At 42.5% G+C, this 27,745-nt stretch overlaps 1 protein-coding gene across 3 annotated transcripts in view; it reads left to right on the forward strand.

Moving 5' to 3' along the window:
* rad54l2 (RAD54 like 2) overlaps window positions 1–27,745 on the forward strand; it is a 191,792-nt gene that overhangs the window by 130,827 nt on the left and 33,220 nt on the right. For all 3 annotated transcript variants that reach the window (XM_073072525.1, XM_073072527.1, XM_073072526.1), the window contains exons 9-12: window positions 885–1,018; window positions 2,652–2,848; window positions 5,047–5,389; window positions 6,247–6,424. In XM_073072525.1, coding sequence (XP_072928626.1) covers window positions 885–1,018; window positions 2,652–2,848; window positions 5,047–5,389; window positions 6,247–6,424 — 852 coding nt within the window. The remainder of the gene's footprint in view (window positions 1–884; window positions 1,019–2,651; window positions 2,849–5,046; window positions 5,390–6,246; window positions 6,425–27,745) is intronic.

The following is a 27,745-nucleotide window of genomic DNA, read 5'->3' on the forward strand; positions in this document are numbered from 1 at the left end:
TGAGGGAAGAGAAAGATGGAACTAATTGTCAGCATGTCTGAAAGAAGTGCATGTTGGTATGACCTGCAGATTAGGATTTTTTTGTATATATTATCAACACCTTACATAATAATCTGATTTCAGTTCTTAGCTTTTATTGGATCTGCAGAATTGTCGTATAATGGTGATCACTATTTTTCTACCACATGCTGGGTTTGATGCCATTATTGTATATTGGGGATTGGCTGTAGGATCATCAGAGCCAGTATTTAAAGAAACAGAAAGTATTTTGAACTGATAGATAATAGTTGACTTCAGTGCTCAAAGGTTCATTTATTATCAAAGTATACAACTCTGAAATTCTTCGGTTCTCTGGGTAGCCGTGAAACCAAGAAAGAAAAAAGCAGCACAATCATCAACCCCCAAATCCCACCTCCCTGGAAAAAAGCAACAAACAAAAACGGAACAGGCACATCAACCCCCAAACTACTCCTGCACAAAAAACGAGCAAAATGGATCAGGCGTGTTGACCCCCCAAATCCCTTTTCCCAGACAAAAAAAAAAGAACAAAGTACATTGGCCCCAGACAAAAAAACTAAGAAGACAGATCAGGTACATCAACCCCCAAATCCCCCTCCCCACGCAACAAAAACAAGAAGATCGGGTTAAAAACTATAAGACTGGAAAAAAGCCTGAAGTCCACATCCAAAATGCAGAAAAAACCTGGGCAACATTCCCTGTGCGCAAAGGCAAGCTCCCCCCTCTCCGGTACAGAGCAGCCGATCAAAAGACAGGCACCTGTAGGGAGTAGAGAAGCTCTAATTTGTATGGGCTGGGAGACAAGGGAGGAGGGTTGTCGCTGCGCAGAGAAAATGCTGGCTAGTTAACATTTTTGTCATTTTCAGGTAAACACTTTGCAGAACTGGTTGGCTGAGTTTAACATGTGGCTTCCAGCCCAAGAAGCACTTCCTGCAGACTACAACCCTGAAGAAATTCAGCCCCGGAGTTTCAAAGTTCATATCCTAAATGATGAGCACAAGTATGTCTGTTGCATGTCTTAAAAAAGGGAGGGAAATCCTTGCCTGATCTGGGCCAAAGAAGGAATTTGCTCAAATCTGCAAACTTCAGTGGGGCAAAGAAAATTGTTTGTCTTAAACTCCTGTGCAAACTGAGTTACAAATAATTATTGTCCCATCACTATATTAACTACCTGAGATGCTACTAAGTACTACATTCTTAGAATGCACTTGAGGCCTTTTTGTTTGTGTGGTTCAATGTTAATGATCTTGTTTATTAATTTTAAACAGAGCAGGGGATTTTCCCAGTCTTCTGGCCATCATTCCTCTCCTAGTTAAGGCTGTTATGACCGATTAATGTGTATAATGTGCTCACATCAGAGCTGCTTGTGACTCTGCTGTGCACAGAATGATGCATGATTTTGCCCTATATTTCAAGATAATGTGTGTTAGTAATATTCCCAAAGCATGCTAATATTATTGAATTGATGCAGCCTTTTTCCCACCTGCTGACAATTAATATGAAAAAGGCCCATGCCTTTTGTGAATAATTATTTGTATTCACCTGTTACATCCCTGGGATGGCAGGACTTTCATATGAAGAAAGACTGGATCAACTAGGCTTATACTCACTGGAATTTAGAAGATTGAGCGGGGGATCTTATTGAAACGTATAAAAATCTAAAGGGATTGGACAGGCTAGATACAGGAAAATTGTTTCCGATGTTGGGGAAGTCCAGAATGAGGGGTCACAGTTTAAGGATAAAGGGGAAGCCTTTTAGGACCGAGATGAGGAAAAACTTCTTCACACAGAGAGTGGTGAATCTGTGGAATTCTCTGCCACAGGAAACAGTTGAGGCCGGTTCATTGGCTATATTTAAGAGGACGTTAGATATGGCCCTTGTGGCTAAAGGGATCAGGGGGTATGGAGAGAAAGCAGGTACAGAGTTCTGAGTTGGATGATCAGCCATGATCATACTGAATGGCGGTGCAGGCTTGAAAGGCCGAATGGCCTACTCCTGCACCTATTTTCTATGCTTCTATCCCCACTGTAGTTGAAAACATTAACACACGAGGATTTCATTCACACGTTCAAAGCAGCAGGAATGTTATAAGTAGATTTCTAACCATATATGAGATAATGGAGAGAGACAGGCAAATAGGAGGAGGTAAAAGTACTGTAAAACCATATGAACGGATATCGTTAGAACTGTGCAAGTAATAAATGATTGATTATGGGACTTAGTGCATTCTGACTGCTGCAGTGAGAAATCTCCCTGCTCTGTCTTTTCCACTGCTTGGACTACGGCTCATCCAAAGCTTGGAGAATGAAGCTGGAACACTGTGGATTAGATTCTTTGTTCTGCCGAGCATTGTGGGTACATTATGCTGGCGACAGAATGTGTAGCGGCACCTGCGGGCACATCCTTGGTTACTAGCACAAATGATGCATTTCATTGTTTTGATGTATATGTGATAAATAAAACAATTTATACCTAGTTGCTAAATTGTTGACAATAGTGCCAGAAGTCCCAGTGTATTTGGATACTTTATTGGATCTGGAGCCTGATGTTACTTACAATGGATACAATGCTATACTGTTAGAAGTGTCACATGCATTATCATTTTCTGATAATTTTTCTCCATCTCCTGTAGAACAACTGTGGCCCGTGCCAAGGTTATCAATGAATGGTCAACTGACGGTGGCATGCTCTTAATGGGGTATGAGATGTATCGCCTGCTTTCATTGAAAAAATCTTTTGTTAGTGGGAGGAGAAAGAAGACAAAGAAATCGACAGGACCAGTAATTATAGATTTGGATGAGGAAGATCGGCAGCAAGAACTGTTGAAAGGTAATGATGAAAATCTATTTTATACCACCATTCAGAACCTCAAACATTTTGTCCCACAGCTACTCACAGGCTGACCTTCAGGCAATTAGTGCACATGAAGTAGGGTCCCATGTTCAGTCAGACAGCACTGTTGATGGTATTGGCTGATAAATTGCCATATTTTTGAGAATATTGTGCTGTTCTTTAAAAGAGGATATTTATGCCAATCTGAATCTGTAAATAGGACTTCAATATTTGAACCAAAACACAATACTCTAACAATAAAAATGCTCTGTTCGTTCTTTTTGGCTTCATAAGGCATTCATGTTTGGATGTGGTGCTGGAATCCACAACTTTATGGATCCCTACCAGCTGGCCCTTGTTGCCACATCGTTTAGTGCAGAGGAGAGAAGCCTTCTCTCAACTGTATAAAGTGCCAACTAAGAAGTAGTAACGCGAGATTCTGCAGATGCTGGAAATCCAGAGCAAATGCACAAAATGCTGGAGGAACTCAGCAGGTCAGGCAGCATCTATGGAGAGGAATAAATAGTTGATGTTTCAGACCAAGACACTTCATTAGGACCGGAAAGGAAGTAGGAAGAAGCCAAAATTAGAAAGTGAGGGGAGGGTAAGGAGTACAAGTTGGCAGGTGATAGGTGAGACCGGGTGAGGGGGAAAGTGGGTGGTTGGCGGAGGAATGAACTGAGAAGCTGGGAAGTGATGGGGGAAGAAGTAAAGCGCTGAAGAAGGAATCTGATAGGGGAGGAGAGGCACTTGAGGGAGGTGATAGGCAGGAGAGGAGAAGAGAAGGGATAAGAAGGGAGTCAGAATGGGGAATGGAAAAATAGAGAAAGGAAGGAGAAATTACTAGAAGTTGAAATGGTGCTTTAAAATAGGCAGTGGCCTCAGTAGTGATGAATTTAGTCAGAGGAATTTGGAGCATAGGTGGAAAGCATTTTGCTTGACATCCTGGCATGAAATGTTTGCCAGGACACTGCAAACCTATTCCTGGATATTGACCATCTCCCTACAGCTCTGTACAGACTGTTTGCTTCAAATATTTATCCGGCTTTCTTTTAAACTGAGTCATGTTGTGGCTTAACATTTCATCTATCTTCGGCACCATACTACTAAACAAACCAGGTGATTCCATTAAACTGTAGGAATTCATAGCACTGGCAATGTGATCAGTGCACCTGACTGGAGAGGTACAGTCTAGTCTCTGTGGTATATGTTATTTACCTTGTTTAATTTATTTTTCTCTTTTGAGAATTTTGTAATTTCTATGTCATTTTTTGGGTGAAGCAGAGTTATTGGAGACCTTGCTTCCCACAACCCCAAACCAATTTCCTTGATTCCAATTTTGCTTTGTCAGAGAATTTCAAATCCCTTACCCAACCAAAGAAAACAGGAATCTCATTAATAACTCCATAAAAATTTAATGATTTAAAAATCTACCTTAAAATTCTACTTTGACTGCTTTGCTTCAACAGGAAATTAGAATTAACACATGCTGACCAAGTTTACAGAAATTAGTTCCCATTAGCAACACAAGCATAAGTTGGAGGAACTCAGCAGGTATGGCAGCAACTATGGAAGGAAATAAAGAGTTGACGTTTCAGGTTGAGACCCTTCATCAGAATTGGAAAGGAAGGGAGACGAACCCAGGATAAGAAGGTGGTTGGAGGAAAAGGAGTACAAGCTGGCAGGTGATGGGTAAAACCAGGTGAGAGGGAAAGTGTTCCTGTTAGCTTGGGTTCAACTAGATTTGTACTGAGAGGTATGATATATTTGCTGTTAGGGTTATTTTCCCAGAATGAGGAAACCGATCATGGTTTTAGGAGATAAATAGTGACTTAAATTGAATTTCTGCAGTTGTAGTAATTGACTCATGCAAAATCAAGTTAGTTACGAGTTTATCTGATATTGTAGGAGTGTCGACAAAAATTAATACAAGTGTAATTACTTCTAACTTATATTTTATTTTATCAAACATACATTTTATTTTACATATATAAGAGAAAAACCACCCCAAAACATAATAATGTACAACGTAACATGTAACATACATAGCAAACTTAACCCTTAACACAATGGGAGAATTCTACCTAATGAAATTAAAGAATCCCTACAATATGCATATATGCACGTCTTTTAGTATTGTTTCAAATTCATACTCCATTCTACTGTCATTTCATCAGTTTTCATTTGTACCTTAGGCATCGAGAAAGCCCTTTCTAGACCAGGACCAGATATAGTTATTTGTGATGAAGGCCACCGCATAAAGAATTGCCATGCCAGTACGTCTCAGGCCTTAAAGAGCATCCGTTCACGGCGGCGGGTGGTCCTGACTGGATATCCACTTCAGAACAACCTTATGGAGTACTGGTGCATGGTGGACTTTGTCCGGCCTGACTTCCTTGGGACCAGGCAGGAGTTCAGCAACATGTTTGAGCGTCCTATCCTGAATGGGCAGTGTATCGACTCGACTCCTCAGGATGTCCGCCTGATGCGGTATCGCAGCCATGTTTTACACAGCCTGCTGGAAGGGTTTGTACAAAGGTGAGAACTTGGATGGGAGGTCTCCAACTGTAAAACTACGGATAGACCAACTCCATAGTAATGCATTCACTTCCAGGTTCTCTCCTCAATGTAGTACAGATTCACCAGAGTCAATCTAAGGTCAAATTCTAAGTGAAGTTTGAATGTTATGGACAATGGTGCCTTGAAGTTAAAACATGACTTACTTTGATTAAAGAGGACTAAGGTTGCATAACTAATTCTCTATGGTTTGCATCCTGTAAGCTGTACACAGAGTGGTGTACTTGTTGGGGTTTTGTAAAGGCAGGTACAGTAATGTAGCTAATTCTGAAGAATTAAAGGAGTTACTATCCAGCAAACTCAAGCCAGAAACAGATGAGACGAGATTTTTTTTAACACAGTGAAATGTTGGGGTTTTGAATGCATTGCTTGAAAATTTAATAATAACTTTCAAGGGGGAGTTGAGTGAATAGTTGAAGAAAAATATGTCGGGAAAATGAGAAAGGGAAAGGTACAGGATTAATTATTTACTCTTTTTAAAGAGCTGGCACATACTTACTGACCTGTATGTCATTTTGTAATTCAGTGCGCAATGCCAGTATGTTTACTGGCATAGTAAACATCCAGATAGATGTCATTCACGGTGAAAGCAACAAGGTTACCTGATTCAATCTCTGTCAAATTCTACATCCCCATCCCCATCCATGTCATCTACCAGCTATTTCTAACTTCTTCCTCAGGCATTGTTTGAATATAATTTATGAATTTTTAAAAATTTATTAACAGTTCCTCAAAATTCATTTCATCTTGTAAGAAAGATCTGAAATATTTACTATGAATGATGTTTCAATTACTTAATTGCATTTTGTCTTTGGCAGGCGGGGCCATGATGTTTTAAGAGGTCACCTTCCTGACAAAGAAGAACACGTGTTACTTGTGCGTCTCTCCAAAATCCAGCGATTACTGTATAAAGAGTTTATGGATCGTTTCAGAGATGCAGGGAACAGTGGCTGGCTGGGTCTCAACCCCCTGAAAGCATTCTGTGTCTGCTGCAAGGTAAGGCTCTGTGTTTTCAGAATCAGGCAGTATAATGGAAAGATGTCAGTGGATTTGTCAGAATGTTTAACATCTTTGTACAGCAGAATAACAAGCTGCTGCTGATTCTGCCTGACAAAAAAATAAGTACGGTAATACTCTTATTATTACTTATCAACTAGTTTACCATTCTGACCTCAAAAGTATCGTTGATATGACAGTGCAGAGGGAATTTGCTTCCACTTGACCTGAGTGTATCTGGCCTATAATTACTGGAGTTCAATCAGAAAAGATTCAACCCAGCTGACATTTTATTTTTCAGCTACCTTTTAATCCTAGTAAATTATTAATTGCGTTGTCATGGTGGAATGTCACACAAAATAAGATGCAAAGGGAGAAAATAAAATTTATAGGTCTGTAATAAGGCTTGAACGAATGTAAAGAAAAGTGAAAGAGAAAAAGATCAGAGTGAGAAAGAGATATTGCCTTTTTTCTAAAATACTATCCTAAATTTTATTATGATCTATCAACAATCATGCCCTTTCTTGACAATCAGGCTTTTAAAGCTGTAACCTGTAGCAGTCAGCCTGGGGATGTTGGAAAGATTGTAATTAGTGGGGTGCTCAGGAATCGGCATTGGCTGTTGGCAGTCTGTATTAACGATATAGAGGAAGATAATATGGGTATTTAAAGCAAAAGGTTTGTTGATGGTACAAAAATTGTGAGCAAACTACAGCTTGCTCTCCTACTCACGGGACCTTGGTGGTGGCAGGGTATTCATTAGTCTCACAAGCTGAGGGAAGAAGTTGTTACCATGTCTGGCATTCCTAGTCCTGATGTTCCTGTTCCTCCTTCCTGACAGTAGATGATCAAAGAGATTGTAGGGTGGTTGGTAGGTATCCTTAACAATGCTTTAGGTCCCTTGTATACAACACCTTCCGTAGAGGGAGGGAGACCCTAGTGATCCTGTTGGCAGTTTTTACTATCCTCTGTAGGGTCTTGTGATACCTTGCAGCTTTCGTACAACACAGTCATGCAGCCAGACAGCACCCTCTCGATGGTGATACTGTAGAAAATTGTTGGATTTCGCATGGGAGACATACATACACAATTTTTATAAGAAAGCACACAAAGTCCATTGTGGTGCAAAGTGTTCCTGAACCTTCTGATGTGAGACTTCAAGCTTCAGTACCTCTGCCTCACAGAACTCTGCTTCTTTGAAACCTGTCTCTGACATGCTACCCTTCCATTCACCCCCACCCAGATTTTCATCTTATCAGAAGTGCACTCAAATTTCAATAGTCGTAGACAATGAAATGTGTACAGCTTTCTTATTGAAGAAAGTGGTCAATGTATTGACAAATGAAGACTTAAGACTGAGATGAGAAGTTCTCGAAAGGTTATGAATCTTTGTAATTCTTCGTCCCAAAGTGCTATGGAAGATGAGTTACTATTGGTTTATTTATTCTGGCTTATAATTGTTACGGACAGTATACTAAGGTACAGTGAAAAACTTTGATTTGCTTGCCATTCATACAAATTATTTCATCACAGTAGTGCATTGAGGTCGTACAAGGTTAAGACAATAACAGGGTGCAGAATAAAGAGTTACATTTGCACAGAAAGTGCAGTGTAGGGAGAACATAAGGTGCAAAATCATAATGAGGTAGACTGGGATTCTGAATTATATTGGAGGACCACTCGGTTAGCCCATAACAGCAGGGCAGGATAGAAGCTGTCCTTGTGCATGGGGTTTCACGCTTTCAGGCTTTTGTCTCTTCTGCCTAATGGAGGGGGAAGCAAAAGAGAGAATGTCCAAGGTATGCAGGATCTCTGATGATGCTGGCTGTTTTACTGAGGCAGTGAGGTATAAATAGAGTCTGTGGGAAGGAGGCTGGTTCTGATGTGCTGATCTGTGTCCACGACTCTCTGCGCTTTCTGAAAGCCTCGGGCAGAGCAGTTGCCATACCTTGCTACTATGTGTCGGTAGAATGATTTCTACAGTGTAGCTATAAAAAACTAGTAATGGGCAAAGGGGATATGTCAATTTTTTTTGTGCCCTGAGAAGGTACAAGTAACTGGTGCACTTGGCTGTGGCATCAACATGGTTGTATCAGGACAGGCTATTGGTCATGTTCACTCCTAACAACTTGAAGCTCTCAACCTCAGCACCATTGATGTAACCAGGATGTGTGAACCATGTCGCAAGCTCCCCCGCCCAAACTTCCGCAAGATCTTTTGTCTTGCCGGCATTGAGTGAATGTTTATTGTTATTAAACCATGCCATTAAACTCTCTCACTCTGTCCTATACTCCAAGGCATCATTTGAGATTTGACCTACTGCATCTGCAAATTGGAGTAAGAGCAGAATTCTTACTATTTTGTTAAATTATATCATTTACTTAATTATACATTTTAGAACACAAAACATAGAACATTACAGCAGAATACAGGCCCTTCAGCCCACAATGTGCTGATCTTTTAACCTACTTTATAATTCCCAGGGTTATCTCTGCTCCCTTTCTTGAACAAAGAAATAGTATCTGACATCCTCCAATCATCTGGTACTACTCTTGTGGCCAGTGACGATGCAAAAATCTTTGCCAAAGGTGCAATAATCTCTTCTCTTGCTTCCTATAGTAACAAGGGGTATATCCTGTCTAGCCCCAGGGGTTTATCTAAACCAATGTTATTCAGAGTTCTAATGTATTCTTTTTCTAAAGTTGACATGTTGTAGCATGTCAGCCTGTTGTCTGCTGTCCTCACAAATATCAAGGCCCCTCCTCACTGGTGAATACTGAAGGACCTCCCCTTCCTCCTTTGACTGCAGAACGTTTCCTCTTCTATCCTTGATCGTACCTACCCTCACTCTAGTTGTCCTCTCATTCTTCACATATGTGTGGAATGACTTATAGTTTTCCTTAATCCTTCTCATGCTTTTCGGCCTCCTCATGCTTTTTTTTAAAACTCTTAACTTCATCCTTTCTGAATCCATCCCATTAACATTCCTCAGGACCTTAGATGTTTCCACAGATCCTCATGCTTCTAAATTTTGGCTTATAGAAGCCTGGGCTATACAATCTTTCGTCACAAGACAGCCCATTCTAAATAAACCTCTGTGCTGCCACTAGCACACTTAACAACAGTGCCATATCATTCTTTTACAGTGACAGGTGCATAAAAGGGGCCTGAAGGATCATTGGGGATCTGAGTCACCCCAATCACAAACTGTTAACATAGAAACATAGAAAATATGTGCAGGACTAGGCCATTTGGCCCTTCGAGCCTGCACCGCCATTCAGTATGTTCATGGCTGATCATCCAACTCAGAACCCTGTACCTGCTTTCTCTCCATACCCCCTGATCCCTTTAGCCACAAGGGCCATATCTAACTCCCTCTTAAATTAGCCAATGAACTGGCCTCAACTATTCCCTGTGGCAGAGAATTCCACAGATTCACCACTCTCTGTGTGAAGAAGTTTCTCCTCATCTCAGTCCTAAAAGGCTTCTCCTTTATCCTTAAACTGTGACCCCTCGTTCTGGATTTCCCCAACATCGGGAACAATCTTCCTGCATCTAGCCTATCCAATCCCTTTAGAATTTTATACGTTTCAATAAGATCCCCCCTCAACCTTCTAAATTCTAGCGAGTATAAGCCCAGTTGATCCAGTCTTTCTTCATATGAAAGTCCTGCCATCCCAGGAATCAATCTGGTGAACTTTCTTTGTACTCCCTCTATGGCAAGAATGCCTTTCCTCAGATTAGGGGACCAAAACTGCACACAATACTCCAGGTGTGGTCTCACCAAGGCCTTGTACAACTGCAGTAGAACCTCCCTGCTCCTGTACTCGAATCCTCTTGCTATGAATGCCAATGTACCATTTGCCTTTTTCACCGCCTGCTGTACCTGGTTGCCCACTTTCAATGACTGGTGTACAATGACACCCAGGTCACGTTGCACCTCCCCTTTTCCTAATTGGCCACCATTCAGATAATAATCTGTTTTCCTGTTCTTGCCACCAAAGTGGATAACCTCACATTTATCCACATTAAATTGCATCTGCCATGAATTTGCCCACTCACCTAACCTGTCCAAGTCACCTTGCATCCTCTTAGCATCCTCCTCTCAGCTAACACTGCCACCCAGCTTCGCGTCATCCATAAACTTGGAGATGCTGCATTTAATTCCCTCGTCTAAATCATTAATATATATTGTAAACAATTAGGGTCCCAGGACTGAGCCTTGCGGTACCCCACTAGTCACTGCCTGCCTTTCTGAAAAGGTCCCATTTATTCCCACTCTTTGCTTCCTGTCTGCCAACCAATTCTCTATCCGCATCAATACCATACCCCCAATACCGTGTGCTTTAAGTTTGCACACTAATCTGCTGTGTGCGACCTTGTCAAAAGTCTTTTGAAAATCCAAATATACCACATCCACTGGTTCTCCCCTATCCACTCTACTAGTTACATACTCAAAAAACTCTGTAAGATTCGTTAGACATGATTTTCCTTTCACAAATCCATGCTAACTTTGTCCGATGATTTCACCTCTTTCCAAATGTGCTGTTACCACATCTTTGATAACTGACTGTAGCATTTTCCCCACCACCGATGTCAGGCTAACCGGTCTATAATTCCCCGGTTTCTCTCTCCCTCCTTTTTTAAAAAGTGGGGTTACATTAGCCACCCTCCAATCCTCAGGAACTAATCCAGAATCTAAGGAGTTTTGAAAAATTATCACTAATGCAACCACTATTTCTTGGGCTACTTCCTTAAGCACTCTGGGATGCAGACCATCTGGCCCTGGGGATTTATCTGCCTTTAATCCCTTCAATTTACCTAACACCACTTCCCTACTAACATGTATTTCCCTCAGTTCCTCCATCTCATTAGACCTTCGGTCCCCTACTATTTCCGAAAGATTATTTATGTCCTCCTTAGTGAAGACAGAACCAAAGTAGTTACCGTAGATTCCGGATTATAAGCCGCTACTTTTTTCCCACATTTTGAACAGCTTTGAACTCTGCGGCCTTTAATCCAGAGCGGCTAATACATGGTTTTTTTTCATGCCGCCTCGTAAACATTTTGCCTCGTAACAGTAGACCAATAAAATTGATGAGTAGTTCACAGAGGTCCAATGAAATTGTACGATAAATCAAGCGCACTTTCACAATTAAATTATTGTAAATCAGTCATTTGTACTCACCCTCATCAACATGGAAAACACTCGAAGAAAAGCATTGTGCTGCCTTTATGGCATTTACTTAGTTTATAATATTTTCGCTTAGTAATTCATTTGTTAGTTAAAGTTAGAAGTGTTTTAACTATATTTGTTTTCTGTACTACATCCCGGGATGCTATGACGTCACACCCGGTTTCGCCGCGTCTTGTGGGATATATACGGGAAGGTGGGGGCATTACGCGAGCGCGTCAGACCCGAGCACATCAGACCCGATTAGACCCGATCGCGTTACGCGAGCTCATCAGACCCGAGCGCGTCAGACCCGAGCACATCAGACCCGATTAGACCCGATCGCGTTACGCGAGCTCATCAGACCCGAGCGAAAACGCTGCTTTTAAGTTAAAGGCGATCAATAACTTTTCCTGGTAGGCTGCAGTATATATATTTTTACCAGTCGCTAGGAGATATTGGAATGTTGTTCGTGCTGTTCAGTAAAAAAGTATATGCAACGTAATTTGTGTTACCGATACGTATGTATATTTAAAAGTAGCCGTATTACAGGCACGGTTTGAAAAAAAGCATTTGCAATATATATTTGTTTGTTACCATATGGATTTAATTAAAAGTTAAAAAATCCTCACGTGTAATATCTTTCTGTGTAAATATCTCATATTACAACGTGGGACACCTGTGGCCTAAAATCCGGTGCGGCCTAAAATCCGGTGCGGCCTTTACAATTAAAAAATTGATTTTATTTCTAAAATTAGAGCCAGCGGCTTTTAATCAGGTGTGCTCTGTAGTCCGGAATCTACGGTATTCAATTGGTCTGCCATGTCCTTGTTCCCCATGATCAATTCACCTGTTTCTGACTGTAAGGGACCTACATTTGTTTTAACCAATCTTTTTCTTTTCACATATCTATAAAAGCTTTTACAGTCAGTTTTTATGTTCCCTGCCAGCTTTCTCTCATAATTTTTTTCCCCTTTCCTAATTAAGCCCTTTGTCCTCCTCTGCTGGACTCTGAATTTTTCCCAGTCCTCAGGTTTGCCGCTTTTTCTGGCTAATTTGTATGTTTCTTCTTTGGACTGATAATATCCCTAATTTCCCTTGTCAGCCATGGGTGCACTACCTTCCCTGGTTTATTCTTTTGCCAAACTGGGATGAACAATTGTAGTTCATCCATGCGATCTTTAAATGCTTGCCATTGCATATCCACCGTCAACCCTTTAAGTATCATTTGCCAGTCTATCTTAGCTAATTCACGTCTCATACCTTCAAAGTTACCCTTCTTTAAGTTCAGAACCTTTGTTTCTGAGTTAACTATGTCACTCTCCATCTTTATGAAGAATTCCACCATATTATGGTCACTCTTACCCAAGGGGCCTCGCATGACAAGATTGCTAACTAACCCTTCCTCATTGCTCAATACCCAGTCTAGAATGGCCTGCTCTCTAGTTGGTTCCTCGACATGTTGGTTCAGAAAACCAACCCGCCTACATTCCAAGAAATCCTCTTCCTCAGCACCCTTACCAATTTGGTTCGCCCAATCTATATGTAGATTGAGGTCACCCATTATAACTACTGTTCCTTTATTGCACGCATTTCTAATTTCCTGTTTAATGCCATCCCCAACCTCACTACTACTGTTAGGTGGCCTGTACACAACTCCCACCAGTGTTTTCTGCCCCTTAGAGTTATGCAGCTCTACCCATATTGATTCTTCATCCTCCAGGCTAATGTCCTTCCCTTCTATTGCGTTTATCTCCTCTCTAACCAGCAAGGCTACCCTACCTCCTTTTCTTTCCTGTCTATCCCTCCTGAGTAGTGAATATCCCTGGATGTTGAGCTCCCATCCTTGGTCACCCTGGAGCCATGTCTCTGTGATCCCAACTATATCATATTCATTAGTAACTGTCTGCACATTCAATTCATCCACCTTGTTGCGAATGCTCCTCGCATTGACACACAAAGCCTTCAGGCTTGTTTTTACAACACTCTTAGCCCTTATACAATTATGTTGAAAAGTGGCCCTTTTGATTTTTGCCCTGGATTTACCTGCCTGCTACTTTTACTTTTCACCTTACTACTTTTTGCTTCTACCCTCATTTTACACCCCTCTGTCTCTCTGCACTTATTCCCATCCCCCTGCCACATTAGTTAAAATCCTCTTGAACAGCAGGACTTCCTTATTTCTATTTTCCTCTTCCTCTACCCTAACACCCTGGTTTTCTTCCCCTTGCCAACTCAGTTTAAACCCTCCCTAACAGCTATATTAAACAATCCCACCAGGATGTTAGTACCCTTTGAGTTCAGGTGTAACCCATCGTTTCTGTATAAGTCATGCCTTCCCCAAAATAGACCCCAGTGATCTAAGAATTTGAAGCCCTGCCCCCTGCACCAGTTACTTAGCCACACATTCATCTGCTTAATTCTGCTATTCTTGCAATCATTAGTGCATGGCTCAGGCAGTAATCCTGAGATTATTACTCTGGAGGTCCGGCTTTTTAATTTTCTTCCTAGCTCCCAGTAATCTTCCTTCAGGACCTCCTCTCTTTTTTTGTCTATGTCATTGGTACCAACATATACCAAGACTTCTGGTTGCTCGCCCTCTCTCCTGAGAATACTCTGGACCCGATCCGGGATATCTCGTACCCTCGCACCAGGGAGGCAACACACCATTCGGGTATCCTTGTCCGGCTCGCAGAATCTCTTGTCTGTTAATTTATTTAATTTAAATAAACCTGTAACCTACCACTTAACTGTAAGACTCAACCGTCGCAGGAAGCCTCTTCCCATTTCGCCAAAGTTCTATCACTCTGTACCCGTTCATTCTGCTGCCCGCTGGATATGGCGGTGTTCTTTTTAAATTTTCCGTGCTCTGATGTCACGCGCCTGCGCAGTCGTGACTCTTTTATCCTAAGTAGTTCGAAAAAAAATCTGAACTTTTTCCCGAAAACCCGGCGACTTACTCCTCTGCCTGTTTGCTGTGATTCAGAAGAACCATTGAAGTTTGCTTCCCTTTTTAAATCTTCTGCGCTCTGTTCCAGCTGCTACCATCCAAAAAATGATATTGCAGCATTAAAGCCAGGACCAACAGACTCTAGGACAGCTTCTTCCACCAGGCCATCAGACTGATTAATTCACACTGACACAATTGTATTTCTAAGCTATATTGACTGTTCTGTATCTCACTGTACACACTATTTTATTACAACTTACTATAATTTGCACATTGCACATTCAGACGGATTCGTAATGTAAAGATTTTTACTCATGTATGTAAAGGATGTAAGAAATAAAGTCAGATCAATTCAATTCACTTGTATATAGAATGCACAACTGGATTTTCAACCTCAGCCAGTTCAAGGCCAAGAACAAGGTCAGCACCACCACTATCATGGTATGCAGACAACAACACCATTGCAGCACACTCTGAAGAAGACCTCCAGTGTATCCTGAATGTCTTTGCCAGGGCGTATAGGGCCCTGGCTGTTGTTTTGAATATAAAAAAATGTAGACCACTTTCCCTACATTGGCAGCATTCTCTCTTCAAAAAGACATCAACTGAAAGATCAACCACTGACTGAGTAGTGCTTAGTGAAGGTTATGGAAGATTAAGGATAAGAGTCTTTGAAGATTGTGACCTACAGGTCCAAACAAAAATTTTGGTCTATAAAGCAGTTGTCCTTCCTACATTACTGTATGAAGCAGAATCATGGACCAACTACAGTAGGCAGCTGAAGCCTTGAACAGTATCATTAAAGATCCTTATGAAAGAGTTTGAGGATCAGCCTGAAGGACAGACAAACTAACACCAGCATACTGGAGAAGACCAACATGAGCAGCATTTCCACCATGATAGAGTAATGCCAACTCTGATGGATAAGTCATGTTATCCGAACGCCTAATTCTCATCTCCCCAAACAGATCCTTTACTCCCTCCCAGTTGAAGGACAGTCAGCGAGGCCTTGTGGGCAAAGGAAATGCTTTAAAAATAACATCAACATCAGTCTGAAGAAATTCAGCATTACATCTAAAAACTGGGAAAACATTGCACCCAATAGATGCACCTGGAGGAAATCTGTTCAAGAGGGAGCTGTGCTACACGAGATTGACCTCCACTGTGCCACAGAGAACATGTTAGCCAGTAAACACAGCCACCACTTACTAATTTCCACACTTGCACCAGAATATGTGGATCCTTCGTCAACCTCTGCATCCACCCGCTAGACAACCCCTTGGGTGAACATCATACTCGAGTGTCTTCATTTATATAAAATGTCAAAAATTAAGATCACGTGTGGCACAACCTTCCAGTCAGAAAAAGACTCGTACATTTATAGTTTTTAAAAAAAAATATTTTCATTCATTTCAGTTCATTTAATATCAGAGAATGCATACAGTATTCAACCTGAAATTCGTACTCTTCACAGACAACCACGAAACAAGAGACCCCATAGAATGAATGATAGAACCTAGCCAGCTAATGGTGGCTTCCAGTAGTAAGACAGATAAGCTAAGTCAGCAGGCCAGGCTGCACCTATGATAAACAGTACAGTTGGTGTTTTGGGCCGAGACCCTTCGGCAGGACTGGCCTTGGCCCGAAATGTCACCCGTACTTTTTTCCATAGATGCTGCCTGGCCTGCTGAGTTCCTCCAGCATTTTGTGTGTGTTGCTTAGATTTCCAGCACCTGCAGATTTTCTCTTGTTTAAGATAAGCTAATTATTTATTTAAAAAACACTTGGTTCTTGTGTATTTTCCTGAAAGGCTCAGACAGCATAAAGTACATGTATCACAGTACAGCACAGAAGCAGGGCCTTCACACACACTGTTGTGCCAAACTAGATAAATTAGTATTGAAATGTCCAACTACCGTGGTACTGGAAAGTTTGTGAACCTTGTAGAGTTTTCGCTATTTCTGCAAAAATATGACCTAAAATGTGATCAGATCTTCGAAGTACTAAAACTAGATAAGAAGAACCCAATTAAATAAATAACACAAAACATTATACTTGTTAATTTATTTACAGAGGAAAATTATCCAATATTACATGTAGTTTTTGGAAAGAGTATCTGAACCTCTGGTTTAACACCTTCTATAGAAGCTATTTGGAGTCAGGTGTTCCAGTCAATGAGATTGAGATTGGAGGTGTGGTTTGTAGAGGTGACCTGACCTATAAAAAAAACCACACAAAGTCAGGTTACTGACAGAGCCTGCTCTTCTCAAGAAAGATCTTTTTATGTGTACCATGCCTCAATCAAAACAATTTTCAGAAGACCTTAGAAGAAGAGTTGTAGAGATGCATGAAGCTAGAAAAGGCTACGAAAACATTTCTAAAGACCTAAGTGTTCACCAGTCCACAGTAAGAGAAATTATCTACAAATGGAGGAAACTCAGTACTGTTGAGTGGGCATCCCGCAAAGATCACACCAAGAGCATAATGTGCAATGCTGAAGGATGTGAAAAAAAACTTGAGGGTAACAGCAAAAGACCTGCAGAAATCTCTAGAACATGCTAAAGTCTCTGTTCATGTGTCCACTATAAGAAAAACACTGAACAAAAATGGTATTCATGGAAAGACACCACGGAGGAAACCACCGCTCTTTGTCTCATTGCTGCATGTCTCGAGTTTGCAAAAGTTGAACTTTTCACAAACATGCATATTGGTATGTTTGGAGGGAAAAGGACTCTGCACTCCAACACCAAAACCTCATCCCAAGTGTGAAGCATGGTAGAAGAAACATCATGGTTTGAGACTGCTTTGCTGCCTCAGGGCCTGGGCAGCTTGTAATCATTGAGGGAACAGTGAATTCAAAATTGTATTAAAACATTTTACAGGAGAATGACAGGGTAGCAGTTTATCACTTGAAGCTTAATAGAAGTTGGATAATGCACAAAGACGAGAGTAAATCAACAACAGAATTGTTATATAAAAAAAGAAAATTCATATTTCAGAATGTCTGTCAAAGTCCTGACCTTAATTCTACAGAAATATAGGGGAAGGACCTGAAGCAAACAGTTCATGCAAGAAAGCCCGTCAACATCCCAGAGTTGAAGAGGTTTTGTAAAGAATAATAGCCAAAAATCCCTTCAAGCTTATGTGCAGGACTGATCAAAGTTACTGGAAACATTTGGTTGAAGTTACTGCTGTTTAAAAGGGGTGGAGGGTCACATCAGTTACTGAAGGCAAAGGTTCACATACTTTTTCCAACAAATACATGTAGTATTGGATCATTTCTCTCAATAAATAAGTGAACAAGTATAGTTTTTTAAAAATGTCACTTATTTAATTGGGTTCTCTTTGTCTAGTTTTAGGACTTGCATGAAGATCTGATTGCATATTAGGTCATATTTTGAAGAAATAGAGAAAATTCTACAGGGTTCACAAACTTTCTAGCACCATTGTAAATTAATACCTTCTGCCTGCACAATGTCCATATCCTTCTATTTCCTTCACATTTGTTTACCTATCTACGAGCTTTCTGAAAGGCTATGCCTCCTCCACCACCCCTGTATATAAAAAAAATTTGTCCCACATCTCCACTGAACTTATTACCTCTCACTTTAATTGCATGTCCTCTGGTATTAGACAGTGGGGGAAAGATACTGACTGTACTCAGTCTTTGCCTCTCATAATCCTATGAACGTCTATCAGATCTCCCCTCAGCCTGTGTTGTGCCGGAGAAAAATTTAAGTGAGTCCAACCTTTTTTTATATAGCACATGTCCTGTAGTCCAAGCAGCATCCTGGTAAATCTCTTCTGTGCCATCTGCAAAGTCTCGACATCCTTCCTATAATGGGGCAACCAGAACTGTTGGTAGTACTCCAGAATGTGGCCTAAATAGTTTTATAAAGCTACAACACAACTTCCCAACTCTTTAATCCCTCAGAGAATAAAGGCAAGTGCCTTCTTCACTGTCTACTTGTGGAGCCACCTTCAGAAGGCTATGGACTTGAGCCCCATGGTCCCTCTGAACATCAACACAGTTAAATGTCTTGCCATTAAAGTCGTGGTTTCTCGTGCCCCACAAACGACCAGGAGACGCAGAAGATTCTTCAAGAAGTATTAAACTTTAATTTGCAAATCAAAGCTGAGACAGTCATTGAGCTAGTCGCTGATTGCCCACCGATCCTTGTACATAGCATTTTTTATAGCAATCTCCTGGTTTAGTTGCATTAGCATATCCAATCGGTAGTTGTGTCTCACAAGTACATCCGCCGCTATTGTTTCTACCCATTGACTTAATCATGTTCTTATCTACATCTCTTAGCTACCTCTCATTAACACCCCATTATCTTCTACATTCTTAAGATTTCATTCTCCTACTAAATTGGATACATGCATAGCAAATAGCAAGTTCAAAGCTGACTACATAGTTTTGGTTACACAGCAAACAATTTTGGAGCAACTTTTATACTCCCAATATATCCCCCTTTGAGACCCATAGGGACTCACACAGAGAAAGAAGACTAAGATGCACACAAAAGCCCCAATAAACTCAAGCACTTATTCCCAAATCTCGGGTTAAACTATAATTTTCTGCGCCAAGACCTCAAAAGTATTCTCTCCCTGTTACCCTGGGCCGCTGAGCCAAAAACCTGTCCCTTTGTACCTGAGACAGGGAAAAAAAACTCAGAAGCCCTTACAATCTACTCCCACACTGTCGTTTTGCTCTTGTTCATCCTGCAGGTGTTGTAGGCTGTAACGATACATTTTCGGTGTTTCTTTGTCCACTAAGCTTGCTTCAGTAGTTGCCACGAGCATCGGAAATTGTTTGGTTGCAGCACGCACTACAAGAGATTTGAGACAAGGAAGAAAACAGCACAGCACAAGTGCACAGCTCAACAATACAACACTGACAGTTATTGCCGTTTTAGTCAGCCATGCTCCCCATCCTCTGAGTCTACTTTCTAACCAGTCAGATAACTGATGTCCAAATCCTGCATTCTGTTTGACCTCCGTCCGCAGATTCTTTAATTTATTCATTGCTCTGGTGAAAGACCCTTCTGGGCTAGTATTGTTTGGTATGAAAGTGCAGCATTGTTTTCCAAACATTACACACACATCCCCTTTTTCTGCCAAAAGCCAATCCAGTACCTGTCTGTTTTGCCACGCCATCCTGCTAGTTGCATCCAGCTGTTGCCCTAAGGCCTCCAGTGCATCATCGGTGTAGTTAATGAATCTCTGTTGATTGTAGTATATATAGTTTATCCATTCAACATTTTTGCTTACCCCTATCACAGGTATGATAGCTTCCCAGCCTGCAGCAATCTCATTCCGTGCCTTGAATTTGTTAGGTATACCTCTCGGCTGTCCTATACTGTCAATCCAGATTGTCGGGTCAGGTTCATATTTTCTCTTCCGCCATAGCAGTATCCACTGCTCAGGGAAGTTAGCGTTGGACTGTATTTCAGGGGACATTATAACTTCCTGAAGCAGCATGACACGCGTACATGTTCCTGCCCAATTGAGGGGGAGCGTAGATCTCAGACCTCCTTCCTGTCCACACAGCCACCAAGTGTCTGCTAATGGGATAGTCTGAGAGTCCATTGCACCCTCAGGAGGAGGGGAACCCACCAAGTGTCTTTTACCTGGGGTTACATCCCACGTCTGAGTGCAGTTGCCTCGGAAATGGCCAACCGGGTGAGTGCCCACCTGCATGAAACACTCATAACTCAGATGGTCCTGCATTATAAGCTGTTGCAGTGTAGGTGTCTGGCTTCTTTTGTTTATAGCCCGTGGTCTGCTGTAATTGCATGCAGAGGCAAGCTTGCTTTGATCAAACTGCGAGGAAGCCTGATATAACATACACCAATAGGGGCACATTGGTGCATTGTTCATACAGTTTTGATAGCAGGGATCTGCTTTAACGTAAATTCTCATGAAACAAGCCCTAACCGGACCTGGACACTGTCGTTCACATTGTTCCCTGTGCTCTCTTCGCCACCACGTGCAGATGGAGGAGTTATAAGGCATGGGAACTACATGCTGAGTGGGGCTTTCCCTTGAGCACAGGTAACAATTCTGTCTCTCCATCATTCCTGCCGTGTAAGTTGCCATTGATACCACTGATTAGTACGTGTCTGTAACCATGGCGAAGAGGTAAGTGTTGTGCTCCTCTTACTTCTTTTCTGTAGGTTCTGTGGGGACTTACCAGTCCCATTCCATATCTGCCACACTAATGGTTTCCAAGTCTGCACTGGAGTATGTGGGTGCTTTGTCCCCAGGGGCACGACTGGTCATTCCCAGCTCATCCCCATTATCTGAAGAAGCCCTACTATCCACCACCACATCCTGAGGGTCTTCAGGCTCGTCCTCAGAATCAAAAATTTCCTTTACTAATTGATCAAACTCCTGAGGTGCAGTGTCAGCTTCTTGTTCCCCCTGTCTGTCTCCTGCTAACTGCTCTTCCGCATCACTTACCTCGGGCACCTCACCTGATTGCCCTTGCGGGACTGCCCTCATGCAGTGGTTCAGATGGTACCAGGTGGAGCGTCCTTCTACCTGAACCGCGGTGGGTGATGCCTTGGTCACCGTAAAGGGTCCTTCCCTTCTTGGCTCGTTCCAATTTCTCTGAAAAACTCGCACATAAACCTGGTCTCCTGGTTTGATCGGTCCTTCCCCTTGTACGGTCTCTGGCTCTTTCTGTTTTTCCTGTGCATAAATAGACCTATGTATCATAGTTAGCTGCTGCATGTATTGTTTCAATTCTATTTCCAATTGTTCCAAACTAGGTCCTTTATACGGCCCTCTCCACTGGGGTACTGGCATGGGCCTCCCTGTGAGCATCTCATGCGGTGTCAGGCATGTCATTCGATTAGTTTGCATGCAGTAACTCATCAATGCTAACAGTAAAGCATCGACCCAATTAAGTTTAGTGTCTGCACGAATTTTGTTCAGTTTGGCTTTCAGGGTTCCATTAATTCTCTCTACCATGCCCTGCGACTGAGGGTGGTATACACATCCAAATCTTTCCTTTATCCTCAGCGCTTGTAGTACCAATTTGACCACTTTCTGGATAAAAGCTGAACCATTGCCTGAGCTAACTTCTGTACGTATTCCAAACCTTGGGATCACTTCATTTGTCAGAAATTTTACCACTGTCTTTGCCCCTTGATCTCTTGAAGGTACCGCCTCCACCCATCTGCTAAATCGATCAATTACTACCAGCATGTATCTTTTCCCTCTCACTGTCTTTATCATGTCTATGTAATCGATCACTAGATGTTTAAATGGTCCTTCAGATACAGGAATGTGACCTATTGGGGTTGTAATTCCCTTCCGAACATTATTCTGTGCGCATACCTCACACTGTCACAAGACAAAGTCCACTGAAGCCTGTAAATAAGTTGACCAAAAACCATCCTTCTTTATTTTCTTTATCACTTCCCCCCTCGCACAATGGTCAATCCCATGCACTTCTGAAATCAGAATCGTCAGTAGAGGGGTGGGCGCTACCAACAAACCGTCTTCCGTGCTCCACAAGCCTTCCTGGTTCTGCTTGACCCCCCTTCGTCTCCACATTGTCCCTTCTGCCAAAGTTGCCTTACCTTGTATTTCAATTAGGTCCTCTACCACAGGTTCTGGAGTTAGGCTTACCTGGGGGGCAATGACAGCTGATCTACATCCGGACGCTTTTCTGGCTGCCTCGTCCGCAGCTTGATTTCCCTTTGTTATTACATCATTTCCCTTTTTATGTGCCTGGCATTTTACTATAGCCAATGCTTTAGGTTTCATCATGGCTTTTATTAAGTCTAGAATTTGCTGACAATGTTGTATGGGATCTCCACTGCTTTTTTTAAAACCTCTCTGCTTCCACACTGCCCCGAACAAATGGCATACTCCATGAGCATATGCGGAATCAGTATAGATGTCTACTTTCTCACCTTCCATCATTTCACACGCAGCTGTCAGGGCTTTGATTTCCGCTAGTTGGGCGGAACACGTTGGGGACAGGACTCCATCCTAATAATCTTATAGCTCGACTGATCCTGCTGCACTACTGAGAACCCTGCATGATTTCTATCATAATCCCTATAACAAGAGCCATCTACGAGCAGAACCTTTTTATCTGCATCCTCTAGTGGTTCTGACCGTAAATCTGCTCTCAATTTGGCAAATGCCATCGTCTTCCCTACACAATCATGGGGTTCTCCTTCATAGCCCAAAGGGACAAAATCAGCTATATTACTGGTAGTGCATCTCTGTATAGTTATGTCTGGAAATGTCAATAGCATCTGATACGCTGCTATCCTGGCTGGCGTCAGCACAAATTTCCCTCTTTCCAGCAATTCTGCTACTTTGTGGTGTGTGTACAGAGTCACAGGATAGCCCAGGGTTACAGATGATGCCTTTTCATATGCATAGTACAGCGCCGCCAATCCCTGATAACAGGGTGGATACCCTGAGCCACCTCATCTAGTCTTGTACTGTAGTATGCTATCGGCTGCTTTGCTTTTCTTGTGCCTGTCTCTTGTGTTAGAACTGCTGTGACATAACCCTCCTGTCGGTTGGATACATACAAATGAAAAACCTTCTCGTAGTCAGGCAAAGCTAATGCTGGTGCTGACTGCAATTCCTGCTTAATAGTATTGAAAGCTATCTCTGCCTCTCCATTCCACTGTAAGCCGTTCTTCAAATTTGTATGTCCTGCTTCTTTCATTATCTTTCTCAAAGGTGCCACAATCTCAGCATTTTCTCCTATCCAATCTGAGCTGTACCCTGCCATTCCCAAAAACGTCATAATCTGCCCTACAGTCTGGGGTTTTGGGGCCTTAGTTATTGCCTCAATCTGATCTGGTGCTATCGCCTTCATTCCCTTGGATATTACCCTGCCTAAGTACTCCACTTGCTGCGTGCAAAATTGCAGTTTCTTTTTGGATACTTTATGTCCTCCGTGCGCCTGCTTCTCTAACAGAGTTATAGTGTCCTGCTCACACTGTTCCTTACTGTGGGAGCAAATCAACAGGTCATCCACATACTGTAACAATGTACTTTCCAATGGTATGCCCTCTAGGTCTGCCTTCAACACCTGATTAGAAACGTGGTGAATGTTTAAACCCTTGCGGCATTCTGGTATAGGTATACTGAGCACCTCTGTAAGTAAATGCAAACAGATACTGACACTGGTCGGCTAGAGGAATGCTGAAGAAAGCCAAACACAAATCAATCACTGAAAAGTAACTTGCTTCTGGTGGAACATTAGTCAAAAGCGTGTGTGGGTTGGGGACTACCGCTGGCCAGTCCTCTACCACATCATTTACCACTCGCAAATCATGCACCAATCTCCACTTAGATTTATCTGCTTTTAAGACCGGCAGCAACAGGGTATTGCATGGACTGTTTGTTCTTTTAAGCACTCTTATTTCAAGCAACCCCTGCACTGTCAATGCTATTCCCTCTTCTGCTTCTGGTCTTAGAGGGTATTGTGGTCTCTTGGGTGGAATTGCTCCCCTTTTCAGCCTTATTTCCACCGGACTAGCTGTTTTTATTTTCCCTACGTCCGTGTCATGCTGTGACCACAGAATAGACGGCAATTCATCTAACCTTCTATCTTTCTACTGGCCTCTTTCCTTTCCCAGAAATGGCATGTGTGGTTGGGGAGTTATTTCGACCTCTCTCACTGTCCCTACCATATCTACACTTACCATTATTTTAATACAATTGTTGTCTTCTGATATCCACACCTCTGGCGTGATTTTCCTCCACACTGTTACGGTTTCAGCACTCTTAACTAAAGGTCCTAAGTCTTTAGACTGATATCCCTTGTTTACCAACAACGTTACGTGGGGCGCAGCCTCCGGTATCCTGTACCATTTTTCTAAAAAGGTGTTCCACTTAACTTGTAAAGCTGCCCCTTGCTTTCCAATTATCACAGCCTCCCCTTCCAGGTGCTGTTGGGTACATACCTCCAGGTGCCATTTCTCCTCTAACTCCCTGTTCTGAGTCTCGTCAAAAATCACTGTACAATGTAGCTGAGATTTGGGCATTACAGCCCTGGGTAATACAGCCTGCACGCCCTTTTACCATTTCCCCCAGGTTTCCTGAATCTGATCTGCGGTCTCCTATCCAAAAGACATTAGCCTTCTTGTCTTCTCGCACTATCAATTGAGCCCCTGCTCTTTCCACACTCAGCCCATTTCTGGTGCATTCTAATTTTAATTCCAGTTTCAATAAGGCATCTCTGCCTAACAAATTAATTGGAGTTCCTTTAAATACTAGCACCGGCAAAACAATTCCTTTATTTCCCATTCTCAATTGCACTGGAGCTATGCACTGTGTCAACTGTGTTTTCCCCGAGAACCCTACCGTCTTAATAAACTTTCCTGACATGGGAAGGTGGCTGTACACAAGTGTACGTGGCTCCAGTATCTATCAGCATTGGTGTCAGTTGCCCTTCTAACATAACCTGAACAATGGGTTCCTCGTCTGCCTCCCTTGTTATCATTGGGTAATGTCCCTTCCCACTCGAGTTCTCGGGGCACCCCTAATACCTCGCATAGGGGTTCACAGGTCCGCTTTGGCCTGTGGGGGTTGGTCCTTGGCTAAACTTTAGTTCCCTTCTTATCGGTTCCTGCTGGTGTGTGACAGGCCATGGTGTAAACGGACAATCTCTTCTCATGTGACCTGGCTGATTACATCCCCAGCACAGTCTCTCTACCTCTCTTTCCCCCTGTTTCCTCACTGGTCCCCTCTGCCCATAGCTCTTCTGTCCCCCTCCTTTTGACTTCCAGTCCTGTCTGGGCTGTTTGAATTTAGTCTGTTCCAGATAGGGCATTTGTGGGAATGCTTCTCCAAAGACGTTGATTATTGGCATGGGGTTTTCCGGCCCTTGTCTTACAGTATGATCGGTTCCTCCATATAGCGATGCTTCATCCAGTTCGATGGCTGTACTCGGACCGGTGGTTGCTGGCAGCATCTTTTTGCTTTTCTCTTTTTCCTTCTTTTTGAGTTCTTCTTGCTGCATTTGTATTAACTTTCTTTGCACCTCTTCCTGCTGCTCAGCCAACCTTGGTTTGTCTTTCTGGTATTTCTCAACCGCATGGACTACGTGGTCCCCCTTTAAGGCTTTGGGGTCCACTTTGGGTGGATAAAGCTTCCTGAGGGCCTACCATACCCTCTGCCTCACTCTGTCAAACCCGCCTCCATCAGTTCTCGGGTTGTTCGAGTTTACTATGCCAGCCATTTCCATTAGTTCGTTAAATTTGGAGGTTCCTATCAACCTTATCAATAGTGCCTTCAAATCTCCCATAGCCAATAATTGTCCCGCCGTTTCTTCTTCAAAGGCTCTAATCCATTTCCCTGCTCCTTCATGTGGATTAGGCAGAGTGTTTTTCAGCCCTTCTAGGTCCTGGGATCCCCAAGGGATATACTGCACTTGTCCTTATCCTTTAACTAACAACGGCATCATTCTTCCTCCTTCTTCCCACCTGCCCTGGCTCTCCTCCTCGCCTGACTCCCCATCTGTCACAGGGAATGTCTTTACTGCCTCCCACACAAATTTCTCCGGGGTCCTCTTCTTCCCTCGGTCTCCCTGTGGAGTCCTTCCTTTCTGTCTTGATTGGCCCCTGGAGTATTTTTCGCATCTCCTCTGGCAATCTCCTGTCAGTAACTTATCTAGCTCTCTCTCTACTTCTGCAAGTCGCTCCCCTACTGCCTCCTTCTGCTCTTCTAGGCTTCTGCCTCCTACCTCTTCCCCACAAATTCTCACATCCTCTCTCTCTCCACTTAACTCTTGCTCCTCCAATGAGTCATCTTCTCTTTCTTCCTGTCCGTGTCTGTACACCTGTGGCAGGGACTCCTCATGATCCTTACTCATGCTTGATTCCCTTCTCTCTTGTGTTTCTCCAAGACTCTCATCTCCTATCTTTTTTCCACTTCCTCTTGAATGCCTCATCTCTTCCTGCCCTGATGAGCCACTTTCTTTTCTAGTCTGTTTATTTCTATGGTATAACCGATAGAAATACTCCTTTTCCTCTCTCAAGTATTTCATCCGTTCAATCTCTTCTTTCATTTCTCTCTTTGCCTGTTCCACCTTTATCCTTTCTGCCTGTATCTCCTTCCATATCGCTGCTTTTTCCTTCTCGTATTGTCTTTTTTCCTCCTCATTATCCCAAACTTGTACTTCTCCCTGCATGTTTACTGTTCCCGTCAGCAGGGGGCACTGCTTAGGGGTTCCTTCCTCATTATAGGGAGGGGGTTTTTCTGTTTCTTTCGCATCCGGGTATGAAGCTGAAGCCAGCTTCTCACTGTACCCTCTCTCTCTAACAGGCTGTTTCTCCAGCACCTTAGTGTCTTCCTCGTTTGTAATCAATATTCTTACCTGTCCTCCTCAGCCTTTCTCCCTCCGTTCTGAAGAGTTCTAGCACTTCCATTTCTCGTTCTCTTTTTTGCCCTCTTTTCTTAGATTTATCTTTTGGTTTGTAATTTTTAATTAGTGCCTCCATTTCTTCGCACAAGCTTACATCAAACATTCCTTCTCTTGGCCATTTTTGTGACCAGGTTTTTGGTTCTCTTTTCCCATTTTTCTGAAGTTTTTGTGATCTCATATATTTACCGGATTTTTTTGCTCAGAATCTCTACTGCCGTTCCTTTACCTGTCATGTTGTTCTCTCTTTTTAAGGTATTTCAGAGATTCACAGTTCGTTTACTGGATGATAATATTTACTCTAATTCTATGCCAAGTGTATCATCCATCTACCAGCGCTTTAAACTATATATTGGACTGTCCTTGTTTCCTATTCTGTTCTGCCCGTACAGACCTCTATTCAGAGCGGTATCCACAGAACTTTCTCTTTGCACCTCGTCTATTCAGACCCTTATTTCTTAAGGCGGTATCTATGAGGATTTTCTCTATTTTCCTTTCCCTGCCTGTTCAGACCTTCGTTTCATACGAAGCGGTATCCACAGGGACTTAACCAACACCACGTGGAATTTTTCTTCACTTCTTATTAGCTTATTTGTACTTACCCTCACTGCAGTGTTCTTGATCAATCCTCTGAGCCTCCTGTTAACCCCCAATTCTGCCAGATTCTTTGGACCGGAGAGACCCTTCGGCAGTGGTTCCACACTTCTGAGACTCCAAGACCTCCCCAAAACCAACAGAATTCTTAGTCCAAATTGTCGCAAAAAGCGCTTTCCTTTTGTTTGGGTG

The sequence above is a fragment of the Hemitrygon akajei genome, chromosome 19, assembly GCF_048418815.1.
Source record: "Hemitrygon akajei chromosome 19, sHemAka1.3, whole genome shotgun sequence".
In the NCBI taxonomy this organism is placed as follows: Eukaryota; Metazoa; Chordata; class Chondrichthyes; order Myliobatiformes; family Dasyatidae; genus Hemitrygon; species Hemitrygon akajei.